We start from the raw sequence: 25198 nt of genomic DNA on the forward strand, positions 1-25198 counted from the left end.
GGCTCAGTTGGTTAAGGTCCAACTCTTGATTTCAGCTCAGGTCATGATCTCAGGGTTGTGAGCTTGAGCCCCTCATCGGGCTCTGTACTCAGTGGGGAATCTGCTTGAGATTCTTTCTCTCCCTCTCCCTCTGCTCCTCCCCACCTTTCTCACTCTCTCCCTCTCTGAAAAAAAGGGAAAAAAAAAAAAAAAAGAAAGAAAGAAAATAAGATAAACACCCCCCATCCACCCAGGTGCAGAAATGAGAGGAATCTAAAAACCAGAGATGGTTTTGAAGACATGGTCTGACTTTGTGACAAAGGAAGCACAGGAGCTAGGTTTTTTCCTCTCCTTAACCTCAGGGTTTGTGGCTAACATCTATGTGGGACTGGATACAAAGCTTTATACCCTAATAATGCAGGGAATAGAACTGGGGCCCTGCAAAAAACATGACTAGCAAGAACTATGCAATTCCTTAAATGTGAGTTGCACAGAGAGAGATGGAATGAAAGGAGATAAAAAAATCTACTAACATAAGATGTCTGTCTGCTCCGGCTGTTTTGGGTAGGGGAAAAAGTCACCCAGAGCTGTTACCTTATAAGGGTTTGAGGTCCACATTTACATTATTCATACAATCTGGGAATGAGAAATTAACCAAAAACAAAAAAAAGTCCAGAGCTGGGCACTTAGCAAAAGCAAATGCAAAAACCATCACTAGGACACTCCCACAGCTACAAGAGATTCCCAAAGAAAATACAGATGTGCACTAGAGATGAATTTGTAATCAAAGTTTACAGAAAAGAGAGGAAACCATTCACTATGAATGAGAACTGGCACATACAAGTATATGAAATTATGTAGATCTTAAGAGAATATAAAATACGTTTTAAATGATTATAGCCATATAAAAATTTAAAACTATTAAGAAGAATAAGAAGCCATAAAATAAAATCAGATCTGTAAAAGAATCAAATGGAACTTTGGGTGCCTGGGTGGCTCAGTCGTTAACCATCTGCCTTCGGCTCAGGTCATGATCCCAGGGTCCTGGGATTGAGCCCCGCATCGGGCTCCCTGCTCCCTGCTCCATGGGAAGCCTGCTTCTCCCTCTCCCACTCCCCCTGCTTGTGTTTCCTCGCTCACTGTGTCTCTGTCAAATAAATAAATAAAATCTTTAAAAAAAAGAAAAAGGATCAAATAGAACTTTGGAGGCACCTGGATGGCTCAGTCAGTTAAGCGTCTCACTCTTGATTTCTGCTCAGGTCATGAGCTCAGGGTTCTGAAATCAAGCCCCACGTCGGGCTCCACACTGGGCATGGAGCCTGCTTAAGATTCTCTCTCTCCCTCTGCCCCTCCCCCCTTCTCTAAAAAGGAAAAAAAAAAAAAAGAATCAAATAGAACTTTTAAAATCACTGAGTCTTCTGCTTCTGGTATTATGTCAAATCAGATATTCTGCAGGACCCTCCTACTATAAAACAATTAGATCTAGTGCAACTGTACAGTAATTCTGTGGACATAGCAGCTCATCCTCCATATAAAAGAGTACCATGAGCCACAGAACATGGTATACTTCAGCAGAAGGATTCTTAAGATCTGTAGCCCATATTCCTTTAAAAAAAAAAATCAAAGGTCAGAAATATCAAAAGTTAATGTTAATCCTAAAAGAGAAACATCTGTGGACAGGTAGAATAGTCAAACAGTAAATTTTCATGATATTGGTTCATCTATTATATATGAGATACAAAATCAATCTTCAGAAAGAACTGCCATTCTAGGGGCACCTGGGTGGCTCAGTCAGTTAAGCGTCTGCCTTCGGCTCAGATCATGATCCCAGAGTGGGGATTCTGCTTCTCCCTCTCCCTCTGCCCCTTCCCCCTCCCCCACTGGTGCTCTATTGCTCTCTCAAACTCTCACTCTCAAATAAATAAAATCTTTAAAAAAAAGAAAGAACTGCCATCTAATCCCTTGTATATTTTAAGTCACCTAATGCTATGACAGCTATGATATCTACATCTAAATTAAACCATCATAATGGTCTTTTAGGTGAGTGGTCCTCTAACAAGATCAGCTCCTATTTCTGGCAAAAGCTACATGAAATGCAGTTGTCTAAAACATGTATTTCAAAGATCCCATTTCTGAGCAGTCTGTCCACTCCAAGCTACAGAAACTAGCTTATTCTGGAGACATTTAACTTCTCTTCTAGAAACAGTAAGGTTCAGGAAATACACAAAAGTTGTCTATATTTACATGCATTGATGCTGCAAAATCCTATAAAATGATACCTTTGGTGACTGGAAAATTTCTAGAGTTTTTAAAAGGTGGCACATTTGCTGTATTTTATAAAGCAACTTATGTTCGGATAGACTAAAAAATATTTTAATATTTCGGTAATTTTCACCTCCAATCTAAGATTATTTCAAATAGTGAGCTGGTATAGTAGTCACTTAAACAAAGGGGTTTTGTTTTTTCTTTTATAATTTTCAAACCTCCTCTTCCCTAGGTGTCAGTTACCTTGCTACTTCAACTAGTTTAATATTACTCAGAATATAAAATGTTATCCCTCAAAAGATTTCATGAAGACATTGTTCTATTGTATAAACATTACCTAACAGTATCAATCATATTATACCATTAAACAAAATTTAATTTTCTTTGCACCAGTTCTGATGAGGGATTGAAGAATACTGTTGCCTAGCATCATGACTATAGAAATACCATTTTTAATTAAAAAAACAGCAGGATTTTGAAGTTAGCCAAGTCCCCCAAAACACTATAGCACAAACTCTCAAATTATGATGCATATTCCATTCACACCTGTTGGAAAACAACAGAAGAATGAACAAAGCTGACTAATGGAAGTCCACTGTTCACACAACACAGACAAGTCAAAAGATGAAGGATGTATCAATAAACAAACAGGGCTGTTTTTCCACATTCTATATTAGTCTTACATTCACTAAATCACTAAGTGATTCATGTTATACTTCCTACTTGGTCATATTTAAGGACCCATTTGACTCTTCTTGCACGAGATGGCAAATCATTTGCATGAAAGCAAGTTCCAGAGTCACTTGCTACCATAGGTCATTATTCCATATAGCACCATCTATATACCAATTTCTTCACAACTGATGATCACATGGTGATTTTTAATCATCAATAAAAGCTTAAATCACATTTATCATATAATCCTGAAGCACAACAGTAAAAAAATCATAAAAAAGATTTCATAAAAATATGGTTAAAATGGAAGTATAGAGTAGCAGCCTGGTATAATGAACTTAATAGACTCTGAAACTGGTCTGATTTTAAAATTTGGGGTCCTCCATTATTTGGCAAAGTGCCTTAATAAATTCTTTAGGATTAGTTTACCTGTAAACTAGGGGAAGTAGCACCTACATTTCAAAGATACTATGAGGATAAAACAGCACAACATATGCTGTAAATACTCAAAAAATGGGAGCTTTTAGAATTCATACACTTAAAACACAGTCTACTTTCTGGAGAAGTCTACTTTGCAATTACTTGCTTGTGCTTCCATATCGTTAGGGTTTTTTTTTTTTTTTTTTGCTTGGTAACTTAGGATCTTGTGATAAAGAACAGAGCTGTGAGATCATTAGAAATCTGACTACTCTTCTCAATTATTCTATCTGATTAGCTAATTCCATTTAAAGGAATAATATTAAAGAGCCCAACCAAAAATTTATACCTAGTGTTAAAACAAAAACCTCATCATGAGTGATATGTTTTCCTAAAATTTGGACTTTCAACTTCATAACAGTACTCACATTTAATTGTACACACCAGTATCACAATATTGCATAATAAAAATGTCAAAGAAATCAATGTATAAAATTTATACAAAAGTCCAAGTCAAATTCATTTCTGTCAACTTTTTATTTTTATGCAGACAAAAGAAAGACTTCTAAAATTACATTACTTAACAACAGTTCTACATAGATTTATACACTAACCTGGTAGAAATCCGACTAAACACTGCATTGAAGTTGTTGCAGCTGAGAGAAAATAAAACGCCAGAGGCAGAATTCCGAAGTTCAGCGGCATGTTGGTTTCCTTCCCTACAGGTATGAAGAAAATGGCAGATTTCTGGCAGCAACTGTTTGACCAGCATTGTTTCATCTAATCTCATTGTGTCCTTTGGTTGCTGCAATAGAAATAATCACATAACTCTAAAACTTTGTTAAATTTACATGTAAAGATTTTCTGTATGAAAATTTTTTTTAATTTTATTTTTTTAATATTTTATTTATTTATCAGAGAGAGAGAGAGACAGAGGCAGGCAGAGGGAGAAGCAGGTTCCTTGCTGAGCAAGGAGCCCTATGTGGGACTCGATCCCAGGACCCTGGGATCATGACCTGAGCCGAAGACAGAGGCTTAACCGACTGAGCCACCCGGCGTCCCTGAAAATTTTCAAACAGACATAAGAGTTGAACACCCATATATTCATCACCTACACTCAACAACTGTTAATATTTCACCATGTTCACTGTATCTATCTATAGTCAGTCTAATAAACAGGATGGTTCCATCTTTCACCTTTTTTCTTTTTTTTTTCCATCTTTCACCTCTTTTCACAATTAAAGTCCAGCCCCCCATCCATCCTCCTTAGCATCCCCCTCTCCCCACCACCACTCCTGTTTCTCCCCTGTTCATCAAATCCCTATAGAAGCCTTTCCACTCTTAGGAATCCCAAGTTTGTTGTGAGTTCCAAATAAACGTTACTCATATTTATTTGTGAGTGCATTGTGTCATCTGTCTCAAATCCAAATAAATTCCTGGGTGCACAATCACATCTGCCTTTGGGTGGACTGACCAAAACAGATATTTACTTATTACAAATAATTTTGTTTTGGTTGAGCCATTTCAAAGTAAGTTACAAACATCATAGGTACTTTAGCATCTCTTAAAAATGACATTCAAAAAATAAATAAGGACATTCTTGGGGCACCTGGGTGGCTGGCCACGGACTCTTGATTTCGGCTGTCATGATCTCAGGGTCATGAGATGGAGCCCGAAAGCTCTGCGCTCAGTGCACAGTCTGCTTGTCTCTCTTCCCCCCCACCCCTCACCCTTCCCCTCCCCTCTCGTGTACACACTCTCTCTCTCTTTAAAATAAATAAAATCTTTAGAAAATAAAAATAAGGGCATTCTCCAATATAGCTTCAATACAATCACCACATCAACAAACAACAACAAAAAAACCAATTCCCCTTATATCAGCTAATACCCAATCTATATTCAAATTTCCCCAGCTGCCCCCAAAATGTCTTTCATAACTTTTTTTTTAAGATTTTTTTAATTTATTTTTATTTATTTATTTATTTTTAATTTATTTGAGAGAGAGAGAGACAGAGCTAGCGACAGAGAGCGCAAGCAGGGAGGAGAGGGAGAAGCAGGCTCCTTGCTGAACAGGGAGTCCCACAACACAGGGATCAATCCCAGGACTCTGGGATCATGACCTGAGCCCAAGGCAGATGCTTAACCAACTGAGCCACCCAGGCGCCCTCATAACTTCTTTTTAATTCAATCAGGATTCAAAAAGGGTTCAGATGATTGCAGCATGATTCCTTTAGTCTCTTTATTCTAAAACGACCACCCCCCCAACACTCCATATACATCATTTTTATTTTCTATAACACTGACTTTAAGAAAATGGGCCTTACAAAATGTTCCATATTGTTGATTCTATTATTTCTTAGTAGTATGACTTGTTCTTGTAGTTACTGTATTTTCTTTAGCTGGAACCTCAATCGAATGGTCTGATTAAATTCAGGTTAAACACTTCAGGTAACTCAGTAAAATTCATATTGTATCATATCAGGAGTACATAATGTCAGGTGGTTCCAATGTTAATGACACACCAAGCTTGACAACCTTGCTGTTAACATTAAGATCTCTACTTTATAAAATAAATCTTTTCCCTACAATTAACAAAGTAACCAATGGATAAGCTATTCTGCAGATGCACTGTTCCACATCAATATATCACCTAACAGCTAATAATATTCATGTATGAATGACGATTTTGGTAATAAATAAAATTTTGTATAATTATGTGCTATGGTTGATTCTGTAATTGCAATCCAAGTGCTTTCAGATGTAAATACACTGAAACATACAGACAGCAAATAAACATCACAAAAACCTCCAAAATTCAAGTGGCAATGCTGATATCAAACAACAGAAATGCTGAAACTCCAATTAATAAACAAGTAAAAACTGCAGAAGTATTCAATCTTTTGAATAATGGCCATATATGCAGGAACAAAGATCGCTTAAATTCTACAAAATTTTACTCATAATATGATATTGGTAAATATTTGATGATTTTCATTTAGCTATTTCAACTATTTATATGACAAACATGTACTTGTAGGCTCACTTCTTCTTGAACCACCTCACCATACTTCAATCTAAAAATGAAAATCAACCAACAACCATAATTATCATTGAAGGTGATCCAAGAAAACACAATTATTTGATAATATGAATAGAATTATTTTTAATTGTAAATTCAGTGAAAGAAATTCATACATTTTCAATAGGACAGAGCAAGATAACATATATTTTATGCATTATATAAGTTATACTATGCCCACTTATTAGAGTTTTAATTAGGTTATCTCCAAAGAGTATCAATTAAACAGGGGCCAATAATATCAGTAATCATTCTCCAAAATACATTTACCATTACCTCTCAATTACAAATGTTACTATAGAAAAGCTATAAGACTGACAGAGGTAATAAACTACCCTACCCCCATTCAAACATGGATATGGCTGATATACTGATATTTATAATCAAAGCAACAAGACCACTACAGAGAACTGATTCAGAATGTTTAAAAACTGTTCACCTTCACAATTACATCATCTTATTTAACAGCACTTTTGCTCTTTCACTCCATTTTACAAAGGAACAATAGCATATCACAAATTAATAGAAAGCACCAAGCTAAAAACAGAACTAGCTCACCCTCAATTTAAGTAGAAAACTTATAAACACTGTCTAACAATTTTGGAATATGGTCAAGAGTCAATAAAAGAGTTTAAAACATTATGCTTAGGTTTTGTTGCCTATAGTCTTAAATATGCCTCTTCCCCCAGGATACATAATTGAGTGAATGTAATTATTTTTCCCCTTCCTCAAACATGACTGCCCATTCCCTCTCTTCTCAACCACACAATCAGTCCTCATATCCAAGTCCCGCCCATATAGGTTTATTATAGGAAACAACTGTAACATGTTGAAGACAGAAGCAATTCTGAATAAAAGCAAAAGATGTGCTAAAGGAAAAGGGAATATAATAACTCTAATATATAATGAATAGATAGATCTTTAAAACAAAGGTATAAAATTTATGTATTTTTACATAAACAACTACCATGTTCCAGTAAGAATTAAGGCTACTGAAGTACAGAAACACCTTGCTTTATACAACAAAAATATTCTTGAAATAGTTCTCATTAAGTCACGGTTGAAACATACTGAGATAACTATTTAGGAACCTTAAGAAAGAACTGTTTTGTACTCAACTAGTCCTCCACATAACTATTTTGTATATTCATAATTTACACAATAACAAGTGTTTTTAAGGTAGGATCTCTGGGTAATGGTTGTAATTTTTTAAAGTCCCCTTTTATATAGATTTGAAAAGTAAAATATTAAAATCAGGTAAAATACTGAAATGGTGTGGAGGGGGGAACAAGATTACTCCTGGTCATTTTTTTGCATCACATTTTTTCACAGCTAAGCAATGCCACAAGTCTAACAATATCTAGAGAAATTAATTAAATCAAATAGTGGGGGCGCCTGGGTGGCTCAGTTGGTTAAGCAACTGCCTTCGGCTCAGGTCATGATCCTGGAGTCCCTGGATGGAGTCCTGCATCGGGCTCCCTGCTCGGCAGGGAGTCTGCTTCTCCCTCTGACCCTCCCCCCTCTCATGTGTTCTCTCTCATTCTCTCTCTCTCAAATAAATAAATAAAATCTTTAAAAAAAAAAATAATAAAAAAATAAAATAAATAAATAAAATCTTTAAAAATAAATAAATAAATAAATAAATAAATCAAATAGTGGCTTTTTCATAAAATCTTTTCTAAACAACCTGCGACAGAGATATATGGCTCAAGCTTAACACTTTATAAGTAACCTTGGTATTTATTTAATTTACAAAAGATGAGAAAATAATTTTCTCTTGAAAATTTGTATACACCGTTAGCTCTGTTAACAAAATTTATATTCATACGTCTTAGACCAAAAAAATCCATGTGACTTTTCTTGCCTACATCTATACTTTGGTACATCAGATCATTCTCAAAACTGAATTCACAAAATCTGCCTATTTTAGATTTACTTACCCCAGCAAGACATTTTTCCAGTGTATCCAATATAATCAACTGAGAGAGATATAAATTTTTTTCAGCAGCTTCTCCAAATATTCTCTAAAAGAAAAGATATTCAGAACACTAAAAGTTGGCTATTACTCTCTACTACAAATCAACACACATCTGAAAAGTGAGGGACTAAGGATTAGGAAAAAAAAAAATCAAGTCTTCCATTTTATCTCCCAGATTAGACTATATTTAAATCTATTATTTCTGATTTTATCTTAAGGCTCACATGAAATAAATTCCCAGGCAAACAAAAATGTTGGCATTTATTATAGTCTATCATTAATCTTATAAAGTAAAAGAAAATAACTTTGGTTTATACTTTTAAAATATACAGGATTTAGATATACATATAGATCTTAACCAGAATCTTGCATTGAACATTTAACCACACTTCAATGCCACAAAATAATCAAAGTCTCAATTCTTACAGCAACAAAATACTATAACACCAATTACAGTGAATTTAAGGCATTCGCAATCCTTAAATTTAATACTATGCTATTTACCAACAAGAAACTATGGTTCCCACAATTAAGTTTACTCAATAAGCACTAAATGAATGCCAGTATCACAATACTGCTTTTGTTTTTGTTTTGAAAAGAAGGTTCCAATACTAAAATATTTTCATCTAACTGGGAACACAGCCACATATATTTATATAAGCAAAATCCTATCACCAGGCCCCACACACTGTGCAACAGAAGAGCACCACAAAATCTTAAATGTATTTCTATAAAGCATTTTACATATTCATAAGAAGTCCTGCTTTCTTCAGAAAAAAAATCTTAATTTTTTTCTATAAAGAAAAAATTTCTTTGTATGGCAAATGATTGCCCACACCTTCAATTTACCAATTTTCTAAGTTTGGGGCATTGTCTAACCAAATCTTTAAAAAGAAAACACACCAAAGATGTGACTGTAAAAATGGGACTGATTTTCACAATCTAAAATCAGAAGTCAGCTCAAAGCTCAATACAAACAATATAAATTGTGGTTAGAAGTGCTAAAGACAGAAAAAACAGTTCGGAATAAATCAAGAAATATCCAAATAGTTGTTTTGAACTGAGTATGAAGGAGATGTTAGATAGGAACTGACAGAGGAAGGAATCACCCAAGAGAGTCGGGACAAATGATAATGTTGAAAGGTACAGAGACAGAACTGTTGGAGTAACTTGAAGTCTAGAGAATGTAAATAGGTTTTATAAAACAGGAAAAAAAGGCAACTGCGAGCTTTTGACAATGGAATTACTTGTTGAAATTGCTATTTGAGGAAAATCATTTCAACAATGGGATCTCTAACTACTACAGAATCTGTCACAGGTTACAGGAGGAAGGAAATAAAACGGTATCTTCATAAAAGCAATCTCACATTTTAACACTACAAGGTCCTATTTTATTTTCTGTCTACTTAGGACTAGGACAATCTAATAAGTAAATACTCAAAGCAGCAGCTAAGGAAAAGATTTTAATAGTTTACTATGTAATCAATTTATATGTAACCTAATGTCTGTATGAAATCCTAATTCCAAAAAAATAAAAAGAAAAGATAGGGTCACAAATAAGAGAAGTATTTAAGAGAAAAAAATCAAAAACTAAAATGAAAGTTAAGGGTTACCTGTGCTCATTCACAAAATACAATGAGTGTTTATATGTTTATATTCAGAGTCCACAGAAAAGGACTTTCCATACTTCAAAATATGCTGCTTTAAATCAAAAACAAACCAAAGGAAATTCCCCCACGAAACAATGACCCAAATACTCACCATATTGTTAACATTCTTTAAGATAGTGGTGAGGCCGCTGATAACCAAAGAAAACTTGTATTTGGAAATATTAATAAGACATTCCTTGTTGTGTTCAGTACTGACTTTGGTATGCGTGTTCTGTTGTCCTGTTTTTATTGGAAGCTAAGGGAAAAAGAAAATGTTAGCTTACACATGAAAACGACTAAAAAGAACTATTTCTCATTGAAACTCGTGAGATTTTAGGAAAATTTTTATCAGCCACAGTGACCTGTTTGTATCTCAAGCTCCAATTTTCAATACAGATTAGCATTTATAGCAAATCTAAAACTCTTGAAATTTCAATTTTTGCAACTTTCTTTCCAGAAGTCGTAAACCTCTACCTACAAAATTAAAACTTTACCCAGTATTACATAAGAGAGATGATGACTCACAGAAATAGAGCTATTTCCTTGTAGCTAAAAATTATTTCAGAGAATGCCCGCAATAAAATGCATACAATCCTTTCCCTAATACACTGAACTCCAGCATTAAAAGAACAACAGATCAAGAACATCTATGCCCCAGACCTCTAATCAATATGGCAAGTAACTGTAGATTTTTCAGAAATGAGAATAAGCTATATAACCTGGAATAAACACAGTAAGACTAATTCAGGTAAGATGACCACCCTCAGGTACATAGTTGAGAGTGTAACAGAACAACAGACAGGTAAGTTTCATAGAAAAAAAAAAATCTTTTAAGGGGACCACATTTACATTTATCTGAGAATGAGTTAAGTCACACTGCCAAGAAGTTCATCTCTACGCTGTTCAAAAGTAGCATTTTGTATTGAAAGCATCATGAGTATATCTACTGTTTAAATATTAGATCCTGCTAATGCTGAGAGAAGACTTGTGAGGTTCCTCTGCGAAAAAACAAACCTAAGTCCAGTTACTCAGAGAAAGCAAGTGAGAGAGAGAGATCATGACCTGGGGGCGGGTAGAGGGAGAGGGAGAAGCAGACTCCCCGCTGAGCAGGGAGCCCAATACAGGGCTCGATCCCAGGACCCTGAGACCATAACCCAAGCCGAAGGCAGACGCTCAACTGACTGAGCCACCCAGGTGCCCCCAGCGTTTTCATTTTTAAAATGGTGCAACTTAAAGTGGAAAGAGACTAAGTGGCATGCCCAAGTTTGTCTAGTCAGTTAATAACAGATGACTGATTTGATAATAAATACTAAATAAAAGAGCGGAAGCATTTTTAGGGTTTAACAGGAGCTACAGAATTACATAATGTTAATTTTAAAGGTTACAGAGGGGAAAAAATCTGAAAGACCTAAGAAAGGAGAATTTTAGAAGAAGGCAGTGGCTGTAGTGTAGCTTGTAAATCTCCCCAACTCGCTCTGTAATGGTTAATTTTATGTGTTAACTTGACTGGATCATAGGATATACAGATATTTGGCTAAACATTATTTCTGGGTGTGTTTCTGAGGGTGCTTCCAGATGCAATTAGCATATGAATAGGTGAATTCAGTAAAACGGGACAAGGCACCCCACAAAGCCCAAAATACAAGCAAATAGGAACAAACCACTTTCAGCTACAAAACTGGTGTGGTATAAGCATCTCTGCAAAAGAAAGCAGAGGGAAGCAGAATGTCTGATGGATCTGACAAAAGGAAAATCCCAAAATTCTATGCCATTCTCAATGAAAAGTACAACAGGCCATCTTAAGAACATTAGCTGACCAAAAAAAAAAGAACATTAGCTGAAACACAGGGTTTTTTTTTTTTGGTATATTGCAATTTTCACATGAGTACAAAAGGTCTATAACAATGCCTGAAGAGAAGAGAGCATACTTTAAATCACCACTACCTAAAAGAACATTCTGCAGTGATATACTATATCAACAATGCTCAATATAGTAGCCATAGCCACAGGTGACTATTAAGCACTTGTTACATGGCTAATGCAGATGAGGAATCAAATGTTAACTTCTATTTAATTTACTTAAATTTAAGTAGCTATTGGACACCAATGGGCAGCACAGTTCTAAACTAACCAGCTGACGAAGCACCCCATTTTAGGATGAAGCCCACACCGAGAAGAAATTGATGAGATTCACTCCAAATTGACAACAGGGACAACAGGGGCACAGGAAAAAGGTCTAGATAAAGGTGGTAAAGAGGAAGAAAGCTAAAGGAGCTCAGAAAGGATGAGATGATGTATTTGTTTAATTTCACGAAATAGAAGAGCTCTAGAGCCATGAAGATAAAGAGCTATCCTGGCTCACATTTCCCTCCCACCAATTCAGGAAAACTAATTTCACATAGAAATGAGCAACAGTAGGGGCACCTGGGTGGCTCAGGCAGTTGAGCATCTGCCTTTGGCTCAGGTCATGATCCCAGGGTCCTGGGATGGAGCCCCGCATCAGGCTCCCTGCTTGGCGGAGCCTGCTTCTCCCTCTCCCTCTACTCTTCCCCCTATTTGTGCTCTCTCACTCTCTCTGTCAAATGAAAGAAAGAAAGAAAAAAAAGAAATGAGCAACAGCATGGGGCACCTGGGTGGCTCAGTCAATTAAGTGTCTGACTCTTGATTTCAGCTCAGGTCATGATTTCAGGGTGGTGGGATTGAGCCCCACATGTCTGGCTCCACATTGGGCTTGGAGCCTGCTTAAGATTCTCTCTCTCCCTCTCCCTCTGCCCCTCCCCCCACCAAAAAAAATGAGCAAAGAATGTGGTCAAATCATATGTGAAGCTACTATGAGAAAAAAAATAAGACAGAATAACATTGCAACAGAAAATGAGAGTGTGCCCAAAAGTCATGTTTCAAGCAAGGTACTTCTGTGGAGGGAAAGAGAAACCATCAGAAATATGGGTTGACAGTGAGGGCTTAAGTGACAAAACTGAAGACATGAGGCGGCCTCAAATGCATAACTGGTGGAAAAGGTTTAAAAGCTAAGCCAAAAACTTCTGAGAAACAAAGCAGAATTTCAAAGTCTCACAACCTCAGGAAGACAAAAGATTAGAGTTCAGAACCTGCTAGTGGAGGAAACCTAGAAAATAAACCCATTTTCAACTATAAGCTCCAGAGGGCTACATCCTACATAAACAGGGGTAAGCTGCAGCAACTGGAATTCTTTTTTTTTTTTTTTAAGTTTATTTATTTATTTAAGTAATCTCTACACCCAACGTACGGCTCAAACACACAACCCTGAGATCAAGAGTTGCAAGCTCTTCCAACTGAGCCAGCCAGGCACCCCAGAAACTAGAACTCTTATACATTACTAGTAGGAGTGTAAATCTGTAACCTTTTTGAAAAATGTCTGACATTATCTACTAAAAAAAATATATACATTCTTAGCAATTTCACTAGGTATATACCCAACAGAAATATGTACGTATGTCCACCAAAAGATATGTGCAAAAATGTTTATAACAGCACGTTAATAAACTGAAAACACTCCAGGTGTCTACCAATAGCAGAAATGGTTTTTTAAAAAGCAGTATATTTAAAGAAAAACTATATAGCAATAAAAATAAATGGCTTACAACTGTAAGCTTAATCTCAAAAACATGAGTGAAAAGTCAGAACAAAATATCACTTATTGTACGATTATGTTACATAAATTTCAAAGACATGATAAATTCAAGTCAGGATAGTACAGACCCTTGGAAAGAACAGGTAATGACTAGAAGGAAATGTAGGAGGAAGGACTGCTAGCACTGTACGGTTACACTAGTGTGTCTACACTGTCAACATTTATTAAGCTGTATATTTGCATATATTTGTGCATCCTTCTATATGTTTAAGTCAACACAAAGTTTGTTAAATATATGTATTTAAATCCATGAGTTCATAATGATACTAAAAAACAAACAAATTTTGGAACAAATGAAACCCAAATCTAGGAGAAGCAAGGTAGTAATAAAGATAATCACTCTTAGAGGATACAGAGGAATTGTAGTACATACTATGGCACTCCCCAGCTCCCCTTCTTGTTGCCTTAATTGCTAGAAGTGCTCAGTCAGTCCTTCAGGGATTGCCTCACCTGCAGAGAATGACCCTACCCAAGGTCAAACTCTTCCTGGGCAGCCCACCACCCAATGACCAACTGATACAGCAATATAAAGGCCTAAGGACCTAAGCCCAATTCTGGGCAACTCAGAAGGGCCAATTCTAGCACCAGAGCTCCCAAAAGGGGTTGGCCAAAGCTAACACTGGACCTGCACTGCACCATGAATTCTGCATCTGCCCAATCCTCCCTCCTCCCAGGTGTTAATCCCAAAGGAACACCTTAATGAACTTCCTGCACTAGGCTTCCAGGGCAGCTGGTTGCAGATGCTAAGAAGGGATTTTAAAGCTGGCAAGGGAGGAAAAATAGTAACTACAAAAGCAATGAAATTGAAAGAGTATTACTAAAATCTTTGCTCTCTGGAAAAAAGATAACACTGCCAATCAGAAGCTAAGTATGAAAGCCAAAAGGTCTCTCTGGAAGCATATAAAGACAGTCTCCTCTCTTGTAAAATGAGGACAGAGAAACCTAAGGACCAGAACCAACACTTAATTATCAGAGTTGCTGGGCTTCAAAGGTTAAATTCCCTAGAAGGCAAGTCTGCTATGCCAAGACCAGAGCCCTGAGGAGAAAGAATAAGACTCTGACAGATGTAATGGAAACAAGTGGGCTGTGGGCCCCAAATCTCTTATTTCCAGGTTCCCCTGAATCCTCTCAGTCTACAGTAGTGGCCCATTACTGCTTAGTAAGAGGAGCACTTCGCAAACTTGTTCGAAGACAATTCAAAGGCTTCTGCCCTGAAAGACAATACATGTTCCCCTCAGGATTTGCCACCACCTCCTCTGCTGGCCAAAGGGGTATGAGAGAATTCTCTGAGTGTTGAAACTTCTTATATCTTGACCATGTTGAGAGTTACATGAATAGATGCCATTTAAATGTCAAAACTCAGAATTAAGCTGGTATAAATGCAAATGAGAGTGTTGTAACATTAGGATGTTAAATGTAATCCCCATGGTAACCACAAACAAAATAGCTGTAGAATACACAAAAAGGACATGAGAAAGGAATTTAAACATTTCACTGCAAAAAATAAATACAAATGAAGACAGTAATGCAGAAAATGAGAGACCAAAAAAGCTATAGGGCATAGGGGAACCAATAGCACAATGATAGTAGTAAATCCCTTCTTATCAGTAATTACTTTAAATGTAAATGGATTAAACTCTCCAATCAGAAGACAGAAATTGGCAGAATAAATAAAAACACATGATCCAACTACACGCTGCCTACAGGAGACTCACTTGAGATCTAAAGACACAAACAGGTTGAAAGTGAAAGGGTGGGAAAAGGTATTTCATGCAAAGAGAGTAGAGGTAGCTATACAAATTATCAGACAAAACAGATTTTAAGTCAAAACAAGTTATGAGGACCTTCCCCTCTTTTCCTCTGCACTGCCTACAGAGGTGGCAGCCACCTCCTTCTAGGCATCATGGCCACTCTCAGACCCTGGTGAAGCCCAAGATCGTTAAAAAGAGGACCAAGAAGTTCATCCAGCAGCAGTCAGACCGATATGTCAAAATTAAGCACATGTGGTGGAAACCAGGCATTGACAATAGGGTGCACAGAAGATTCAAGGGCCAGATCTTGATGCCCAACATTGGTTACGGGAGCAATAAGAAAACAAAGCATGTGCTGCCCAATGGCTTCGGAATTTCCTAGTTCAAAATGTCAAAGAGCCTGAAGTGCTGCTGATATGCAACAAATCTTACTATGCAGAGATTGCTCACAATGTCTCCTCCAAGAACTGCAGAGCCATTGTGGAAAAAGCAGCCAAGCTGGCCATCAGAGTCACCAATCCCAATGCCAGGCTGCACAGCCAAGAAATGAATAGACAATGTATGTGTATGTAATATTTGTTAATAAAACCATAAAGCTACCAAAAAAAAAAATGTTATGAGACAAAGAAGGACATTATTTATTAATAAAAGGTTCAGTACAGCAAGGAGATAGAATATTTATAAACATTTACACACCTAATGACAGACCACCCAAATATAAGCAAAAACCGACAGAATTAAAGAGTAAATTACTTCCACAATGATAGTTGGAGACTTCAATACCCACTCAAAATAATGGAGAAAACAGACAGAAGATAAGAAAATAGACGACTTAGGGGCACCTGGCTGGCTTAGTCGGTTGGGTGTCTGCCTTTGGCTCAGATCATGGTCCCAGGGTCGTGGGATCGAGCCCCACATCAGGCTCCCTGTTCATCAGGGAGTCTACTTCTCCCTCTCCCTCTGGGCCTCCCCACTGCTCGTGTTGTCTCTCTCTCTCTCTCAAATAAATAAAATCTTAAAAAAAAAAAAAAAAAAGAAAACAAATAGACAACTTAAACAACACAATAAGCCAACTAGACCCAACATACATCACAGAACATTCTACCAAACAACAGAATACACATTCTTCTCAAGTACACGTGGGACATTTTCCAGGATGACCACAAGTAGATCAAAAAATTACATATCAATAGATTTTAAAAGACAGATATCATACAACGTATCCTCTCTGACCACAATGGAATGCAGTTGGAAATTAATAACAAAACTAAAACTGGAAAATTCACAAAATCGTGGAAATTAAACAATATACTTTTTTTTAATTCCAGTATAATTAACATAATGCTATATTAGTTTCAGGTGTACCACATAGTGATTCGACAACTCTATACATTATTCAGTGCTCATGATGATAAGTGTACTCTCAATCTTCACCTATTTCACCCATCCCCCGACCCACTTACCTCCCCTCTGGTAACCATCAGTTTGTTCTCTATATTTAAAAGTCTGTTTTTGGGGCGCCTGGGTGGCTCAGTTGGTTAAGCAACTGCCTTCGGCTCAGGTCATGATCCTGGAATCCCGGGATCGAGTCCCACATCGGGCTCCCTGCTCAGCAGAGAGCCTGCTTCTCCCTCTAACCCTCCTCCCTCTCATGCTCTCTGTCTCTCATTCTCTCTCTCACAAATAAATAAAATCTTAAAAAAAAAAAAAAAAAGTCTGTTTTTGGTTTGACTTTTTTTTCTTTGCTCACTTGTTTTGTTTCTTAAATTCCACACATGAATGAAATCATATGGTATGTCATTCTCCAACCAACTTATTTCATTCAACATTATACCCTCCAGTTTCATCCCATGTTGTTGCAAATGGCAAGATTTCGTTCTTTTTTATGGCTGAGTATATTCCTCTGTGTGTGTGTGTGTGTGTGTGTGTACACAGCACTTTTTCATCCATTCATCTATCAATGGACACTTGGGTTGCTTCCATATCTTGACTATGCTAAATAATGCTGCAATAAACATAGGGTGCATTTATCTTTCTGAATTAGTGTTTTTGTTTTCTTTGGGTAAATACCCAGGAGTGGAATTGGATCACATGGTAATTCTATTTTTAACTTTTTGAGCAATCTCCATACTGTTTTCCACAGTGGCTGCACCAGTTTGCATTCAGTGCACCAAGGTTCCTTTCTCTCCACATCCTCACCAACACTTATTGTTTCTTGTGTTGATTTTAGCCATTTTGACAGGTGTGAGGTGATATCTCATTGTGGCTTTAATTTGCATTTCCCTGATGGTGAGTAACGTTGAGCATCTTCTCATGTGTCTATCTATAGGTCTTCTTCAGAGAAGTGTGTGTTCATGTCTTCTGCCCATTTTTAATTAGATTTTTTAAACAATATACTTTTAAATAACCAATGTTTTAAGAAGAAATTACAAGAGAAATCAGAATACCAACAAATGAAAGTAAACATGACATGCCAAAACTTGTAGGATGCAGTGAAAGCAGTGCTAAGGGGGAAATTTATAGCTATAAATACTTACATTAAAAAACAAGGAAGATTCCAAATCAACAACCTAACTTAACATAGGAACTAGAAAAAGAAGAACAAGTGAAATCCAAATCTGGAAGAAAGGTAATAATAAATATGAGAGCAGAGATAAACAAAATAAGAATAGAAAAATTGGGAAAAATCAATGAAACCAAAAGTTGGTCTTTCTTTTTTTTTTTTTTTTTAGTGGTTCTCAAACTTTATTTTTTTTTTATTTTTTTATTCTTATGTTAATCCCCATACATTACATCATTAGTTTTAGATGAAGTGTTCCATGATTCATTGTTTGTGCATAACACCCAGTGCTCCATGCAGAATGTGCCCTCCTCAATACCCACCACCAGGCTAACCCATCCTCCCACCCCCCTCCCCTCTAGAACTCTCAGTTTGTTTTCCAGAGTCCATCGTCTCTCATGGTTCATCTACCCCTCCGATTTCCCCCGCTTCATTCTTCCCCTCCCAAAAGTTGGTCTTTCAAAAATTATCAACAAAATTGACAAACCTTTGGCTAAATGGACTAAGAAAAAAAGTAAGAAGACTCAAATTAGGGATACCTGGGTGGCTCAGTTAGTTGAGCATCCAACTCCTGATTTCAGCTCAGGTCATGATATCAGGGTTGTGAGATTGAGCCCCGTGTTGGGCTGGGCACTCAGTGGGGAGTCTGCTTCTCTACCTCTCCCTCTGTCCCTCCCCCTGCTTGTGCTCTCCCTCTCTAAAAATGAATAAATTACAAAAAAAACTCAAATTACTAAAATCAGAAAGAAAAGTGGGCATATTATTATTAGTTCTACAGAACTAAAAATAGATTTTAAGGAATGCTATGAACAACTGTATGCCAAAAAAAAACAAAAAACAAAAAAACCTGAATAAACCTAAATGAAATGGGTAAATTCCTAGAAACACAAAACCTACCAAGGCTAAATCAAAAGAAATAGAAAATCTGAATAGACTTGGAGGAAAACTGAATCAGTAATCAAAATTTCTCAACAAAGCCCTGAACCTAATCATTTCACTAGTTAATTCTACCATTTAATGAAGAACTGATACTAATCCTTCTTAAACTTTTCCAAAAAACTGAAGAGAAGAAAATACTTCCTAACTTATGAGGCCAGCATAACCCTGACACCAAAGGTAAAGACACAGAATATTACAGACTTATATCCCTTATAAATATTGATCAAAAATCCTCAACAAAATGTAACAAAATTCTGCAGCATATTAAAAGAATCATACACCAAGACTAAACGGTATTTATTCTTAAAATGCAAGAATGGCTCAACATATGAAAATCAATGTAATATGCTACATCAACAAAATGAAGGAAAAAGACCACTGGTTCATCTCAACTGATGCAGAAAAAGCACGTGACAAAATTCAAACACCGTCTCGTGATAAAAACACTCAACAAAGGAAAGGAATAGAAGGAAACTACCTCAGCATAGTAAAATCCATATATGAAAAACCCACAGCAAACATCATACTCAATGGGGAAAGACTGAAAGCTTTTTTCCCTAAGAAGAGGAACAAGGCCGGATGACCATTTTCACCACTTGTATTCAACTTAGTACTGGCAATTCTAGCCAGAGCAATAGGCAAGAAAAATAAATAAAAGGCATCCAAATTGTTCTCAGATGACATGATCTTATATGTAGAAAACTCTAAAGATTCCACCAAAAAAAAGCCGTGGGAACTGATAAAGGAAATCATCATAGTAGCAGGATAAAAAAAGTCAACACACACATTCTGCATGGAGCACTGGGTGTTATGCACAAACAATGAATCATGGAACACTTCATCTAAAACTAATGATGTAATGTATGGGGATTAACATAAGAATTAAAAAAAAGTCAATGAATATCAAAAAAAATAAAAATAAATAAATAAATAAATACCAAAAAAAAAAAAAGTCAACACAGAAAAATCAGCTGCCTAGACACTAGCAATGAACAATCTAAAAAGGAAAGTAGGAAAACAATTCCACTTATGATAGCATCAGAAAGAATAAAACACCCAGAAATTAATTTAACCAAGGACATGAAACCTGTATACTGAAAACTACAAAATACTGCTCAAAGAAACAAAAGACAATATAAATAAATGGAAATATATCCTATGTTCATGGATTAGAAGACTTACTATTCTTAAAACGTCAATACTACCCCAAAGTGATCTACGGATTCAATGCAGTCCCTATCAAAATCCCAATTATGTATTTGGAGAAATAAAAGAATCCATCCTAAAATTCATATGGAATCTCAAAGGATGTGACTAGCCAAAAGAATCTTCAAAAAGATGAACAAAGTTGGAAGACTCACACTTCCTGATTTGAAAACTTACTACAAAGTTACAGTAATCAAAACATCGTGGTATTGGCATTAAGACAGACATATAGACCAGTGGAACTGGTCTATTCTATTCCATGTGTCTGTATGTCTGTCTTAAGGCCTTCACGTACATGGTCAAATAATTTTTGACAAGGGTGCCAAGACCATTCAATGTGGAAAGGACAGTCTTTTCAACAAATGGCACTGGGAAAATTGGGTATCCACATGCAAAGGAATGAAGTTGGACCCTTAACACCATATACAAAAACTAACTCAAAATGGATCAAGGACGAGATGTAAGACCTAAAACAATGAAAGCCTTTGAAGTGGAGCACCTGGGTAGCTCATTCGATTGAGCATCTGACTCTTGATCGGAGCTCAGGTCTTGATCCCAGGGTCGTGAGTTCAGGCCCTGCACTGGGCTCCACACTAGGTGTAGAGCCTACTTAAAAAAAAAAACAAAAAAAATCCTTCAAAGAGAACACAGGGCAAAAGCTTCATCACACTGCATTTGCTAATGATCTGTTGGATATGACACCAAAGGTACAGGTAACAAAAGAAAAAATAAACAAACTGGAATATAAGAAAATTTAAAAATTTTGTGCATCAAAAGACACTATCCACAGAGTAAAAAGGCAACCCACAGAATGGGAAAAAAATATTTGCAAATCATATATCTGGTAAGAGATTAATATCTAGAATATATAGAGAACTCCTAAAACTAAACAACAACAAAAAACCCAATTCAAAAATGGGCATAGAGGGGCTCCTGGGCAGCTCAGTCTTTAAGCGTCTGCCTTCGGCTCAGGTCATGATCTCAGGGTCCTGGGATCAAGCCCCACATCGGGCTCCCTGCTCAGCAAGAGGCCGGCTTCTCCCTCTCCCATTCCCCCTGCTTGTATTCCCTCTCTTGCTGTGTCTCTCTCTGTCAAATAAATAAATCAAATCTTAAAAAAAAAAAATGGGCATAGAACTTGAATAGACATTTCTCCAAAGAAGATGTATTAATGGCTAATAAGTACATGAAAAGATGTTCAACATCACTAAACATTAGGGAAATGCAAATCAAAACTACAACGAGGGCGCCTGGGTGGCTCAGTTGGTTAAGCGACTGCCTTCAGCTCAGATCGTGATCCTGGAGTCCCAGGATCGAGTCCCGCATCGGGCTCCCTGCTTGGCAGGGAGTCTGCTTCTCCCTCTGACCCTCCTCCCTCTCATGCTCTCTGTCTCTAATTCTCTCTCTCGCAAATAAATAAAATCTTAAAAAAAAAACTACAACGAGATACACCAACTCACATCCATTTGGATGGCTATTATCAAAAAAACAGAAAACCAAGAAGTGTTGGTGAGGATGTAGAGAAATGGAACTCTTATGCATTGTTGGTAAGAATGTAAAAATGGGGGATGCCTGGGTGGCTCAGTCAGTTAAGTGGCTGCCTTAGGCTCAGGTCATAATCTCAGGGTCCTGGGATCGAGCCCCACATCAGGCTCCCTGCTCATCAGGGAGTCTGCTTCTCCCTCTCCCTCTGCCCCTCTTCCTGCTCGTGCATGGGTGCGCTCTTTCTCCCTGTCTCACAAATTAATTAATTAATTTTCTAAAGACTGTAAAAATGGGACAGCGAACACTATGAAGTACCTCTAAAACATTTAAAATAGGGACACCTGAGCAGCTCAGTCGGTTGAGCGTCTGCCTTCGGCTCAGGTCATGATCCAGGGTCCTGGGATCGAGTCCCACATCGGGCTCCTTGCATGAGCCTATTTCTCCCTCTGCCTGCCGCTCCCCTTGCTTGTGCTTGCTCTGTCTCTCTCTCTCTGAGAAATAAATAAAATCTTAAAAATTAATTAATTAATTAAAATAGAATCACCACATGATCCAGCAATCCCACTTCTGGGTATATCCAAAAAAACTGAAAGCAGGGTTCAAAGGGATATTTGTACAATCACATTCACAGCAGCATTATTCATAATAACTAAAACATGGAAGCAACCCAGTGTCCACTGACAGATAAATGGATAAGCAAATTGTGGTATACACCTACACTGGAATATTATTCAGCCTTAAAAAGGGGGATGAGGGGGAATTATTCTGCAATATTCCACAACATGGATATTCCTTGAGGACATTATGCTGAGTTAAATAAGCCAGTCACAAAAAGACAAATACTGTATGATGCCACTTACATGAATTACTTAGAGCACTCAAAATCAAAAGAAAGTATAATGGTGGTTGCCAGAACTACAGAAGGGGGAGAGTGGGGAATTATTTTTTAATAAGTATGGAGTTTCAGTTTTACAAGAGGAAGAGTTATGGGGATGGATGGAGTAATGGTTGCACAGCAATGTTAATGTATTTAATACCACTGAACTGTATGCTTAAAAATGGTTAAGACAATAGGGGCGCCTGGGTGGCTCAGTTGGTTAAGCGTCTGCCTTCGGCTCAGGTCATGATCCCAGGGTCCTGAGATTGAGCCCCACGTCAGGCACCCTGCTCAGGGGGAAGCCTGCTTCTCCCTCTCCCCCCTGCTCAGGTGCTCTCTTGCTATCTCTCTCTCAGATAAATGAAAATCTTAAAAAATATAAAATTTTTAAAAAATGGTGAAGTTGATGAATTTTATGTTATGTATATTTTACCACAATTAAAAAAAAAACTGAGTGCATTCTTAAAAGGGTGAATGTTACTGTATACATTATACATTAATTTCTTAAAATCTGAAATCAAAGGATTCTTTTTTTTTTTTTAAGATTTTATTTATTTATTTGAGACAGAGAGAATGAGAGACAGAGAGCATGACAGGGGGGAGGGTCAGAGGGAGAAGCAGACTCCCTGCCGAGCAGGGAGCCCGATGCGGGACTCGAACCCAGGACTCCAGGATCATGACCTGAGCCAAAGGCAGTCGCTTAACCAACTGAGCCACCCAGGCGCCCAAAATCAAAGGATTCTAACAAAACACTTACTGAATATTTACCATGTGCCAGATTGCAATATAGGTGCTGTGAACATAAACATGAATAAATGTACCCTCCAGGTACCTCTAACACTGAAAATCTCCTCTAATCTCTCTTCTCTTCTCCCTGAATAAAGTTAGCTCCTCTTGGGCAATCTTATGTATTCACTGACTATCCTGCTGATGACTACTATGATAAGTGCTAATGGCTAAAACAGCCCCAGACTACACGAACCCTGTAGAATCTTCTCCTTTGACAGAGGACTTTCAAATATAATGCAATGTCCCTTTCATGACTGTTACATTTTATGGCAAAAGGGACTTTGCAGATGCAATTAGGATACCTAATCAGTTGACTTTGAGGTAATCAAAAGGCAGATTATCTTGGATGAGCATGTCCTAATCGGGTAAGCATAAAAGAGATCTGAAGCAGCAAAAATGCTTTCTGTTGTCCCTGAAGAAGCAAACTACCATGCTGTGGGGGAATTGCCACATGGCAAGGAACAGCAAGCAGCCTCTAGGAGCTGAGGGCCTCAATCCCCCAACTATAAGCACCTAAATTCTACCAACAACCAGTGAGCTTGGAAGAGGACCCCAAGCTTCAGATGAGATTGCAGCCCTGACCAACATCTTCATTTCAGCTTGGTGAGAACTGAGCAGAGAACTCAGCCAACCAATGCCCAGATACCTGACTGTGAAATAGTAATTTTGTGTTGTTTTAAGCCACTATGCTTGTGTTAGTCTGTTACAGAAAATAGAAAACTAATACAATTACCAAATCTGTATCTTCAAATGTGTTATCCAAATGCCTATTTGGTATCTCCACACAGGTATCTTATAGGCACTTCAAACTCAGTGTTTCTTAAATTTAATTTATAATCTTCCTATCATGTTTCCTATTTTAAGAATAGCACCACAGGGGCGCCTGGGGTGGCTCAGATGGTTAAGTGTCTGCCTTCAGCTCAGGTCATGATCCCAGGGTCCTGGGATCGAGCCCCGCATCGGGCTCCCTGCTCAGCGGGGAGTCTGCTTCTCCCCCCTCCCTCTGCTTCTCCCCCTGCTCATGCTCTATCTCTGCGTCTCGAATGAATAAAAAATAAATAAAAAGAAAACCACAATACACCCAGTTTCTCATACCTGAGATCTGACAGTCATCTTTGACACTTCCTTTATTCTCTTCCTTTCATCCCCCTTTAGTCAGATTGATAAAAATGAAAATAACTGGGTATGCTCAGCTCTACCCTTCTTTACATGGGAATAGGCATGCCACAGAGTACAAGAATTTTCTTCTGTGTCAGTCACCATGCCAAGAGGTGATCAGGAACCTAGCCCTGCAGAAAGGAGTGACCAACACTGCCTTGGGTGGGTAGGTCTACCCAATTCTGAGATTCAGATTTAGTTACTAGGCCCATTTGGGTCTCCAACTTCACAATGATCAGGAAAAAATATATATTTTTAATAAATATAAAATATAAAATAAATTATTAATAAAATATTGTATAAATATTATATAAATATATACACATATACATAGATATGTATTTTTATAATGTTTGTGTTCATTCTATCAATATATTTATATACTTCTATATTATAAATTTATTTATGAATATTTCTATATATTTTAATATTTATATATTTCATATATATTTCGGCCTCCATCTTTACACTTTTATTTCTCAACTTGTTCAGAAGCAAGGCAGGCAGTCAGAAGTATATTCAGGCCCCCAAGCTCCCAAAAACAGCACTAAAATCTACGTAGAAGAAAAAGCAAGATTAGGGGGAAGTAAAGGACCAAGATTTTAGGAGATAAAGTGGTCAGGGAAAACTCTGGAGATGTGACAATCTGAGCAGAGACCTAAATAAAGCAAGAACAGGAAGACCCATGCAAAGATCTGAAGAAGAGCATTCAAAGCAGTAG

The 25198-nt window shown here is 37.3% G+C and overlaps 1 protein-coding gene across 1 annotated transcript in view; it reads right to left on the reverse strand.

The window, feature by feature from the left end:
* The window catches only part of NF1 (neurofibromin 1), a 246667-nt gene that overhangs the window by 175595 nt on the left and 45874 nt on the right, over window positions 1–25198 (reverse strand). Inside the window, exons 2-4 of the mRNA XM_081805985.1 lie at window positions 10155–10298; window positions 8356–8439; window positions 3951–4141 (exon numbers count right to left, since the gene is read on the reverse strand). Coding sequence (XP_081662111.1) covers window positions 3951–4141; window positions 8356–8439; window positions 10155–10298 — 419 coding nt within the window. The remainder of the gene's footprint in view (window positions 1–3950; window positions 4142–8355; window positions 8440–10154; window positions 10299–25198) is intronic.

This window comes from Leptonychotes weddellii, chromosome 15, assembly GCF_054177405.1.
Source record: "Leptonychotes weddellii isolate Sample4059 chromosome 15, ASM5417740v2, whole genome shotgun sequence".
NCBI classification, from domain to species: Eukaryota; Metazoa; Chordata; class Mammalia; order Carnivora; family Phocidae; genus Leptonychotes; species Leptonychotes weddellii.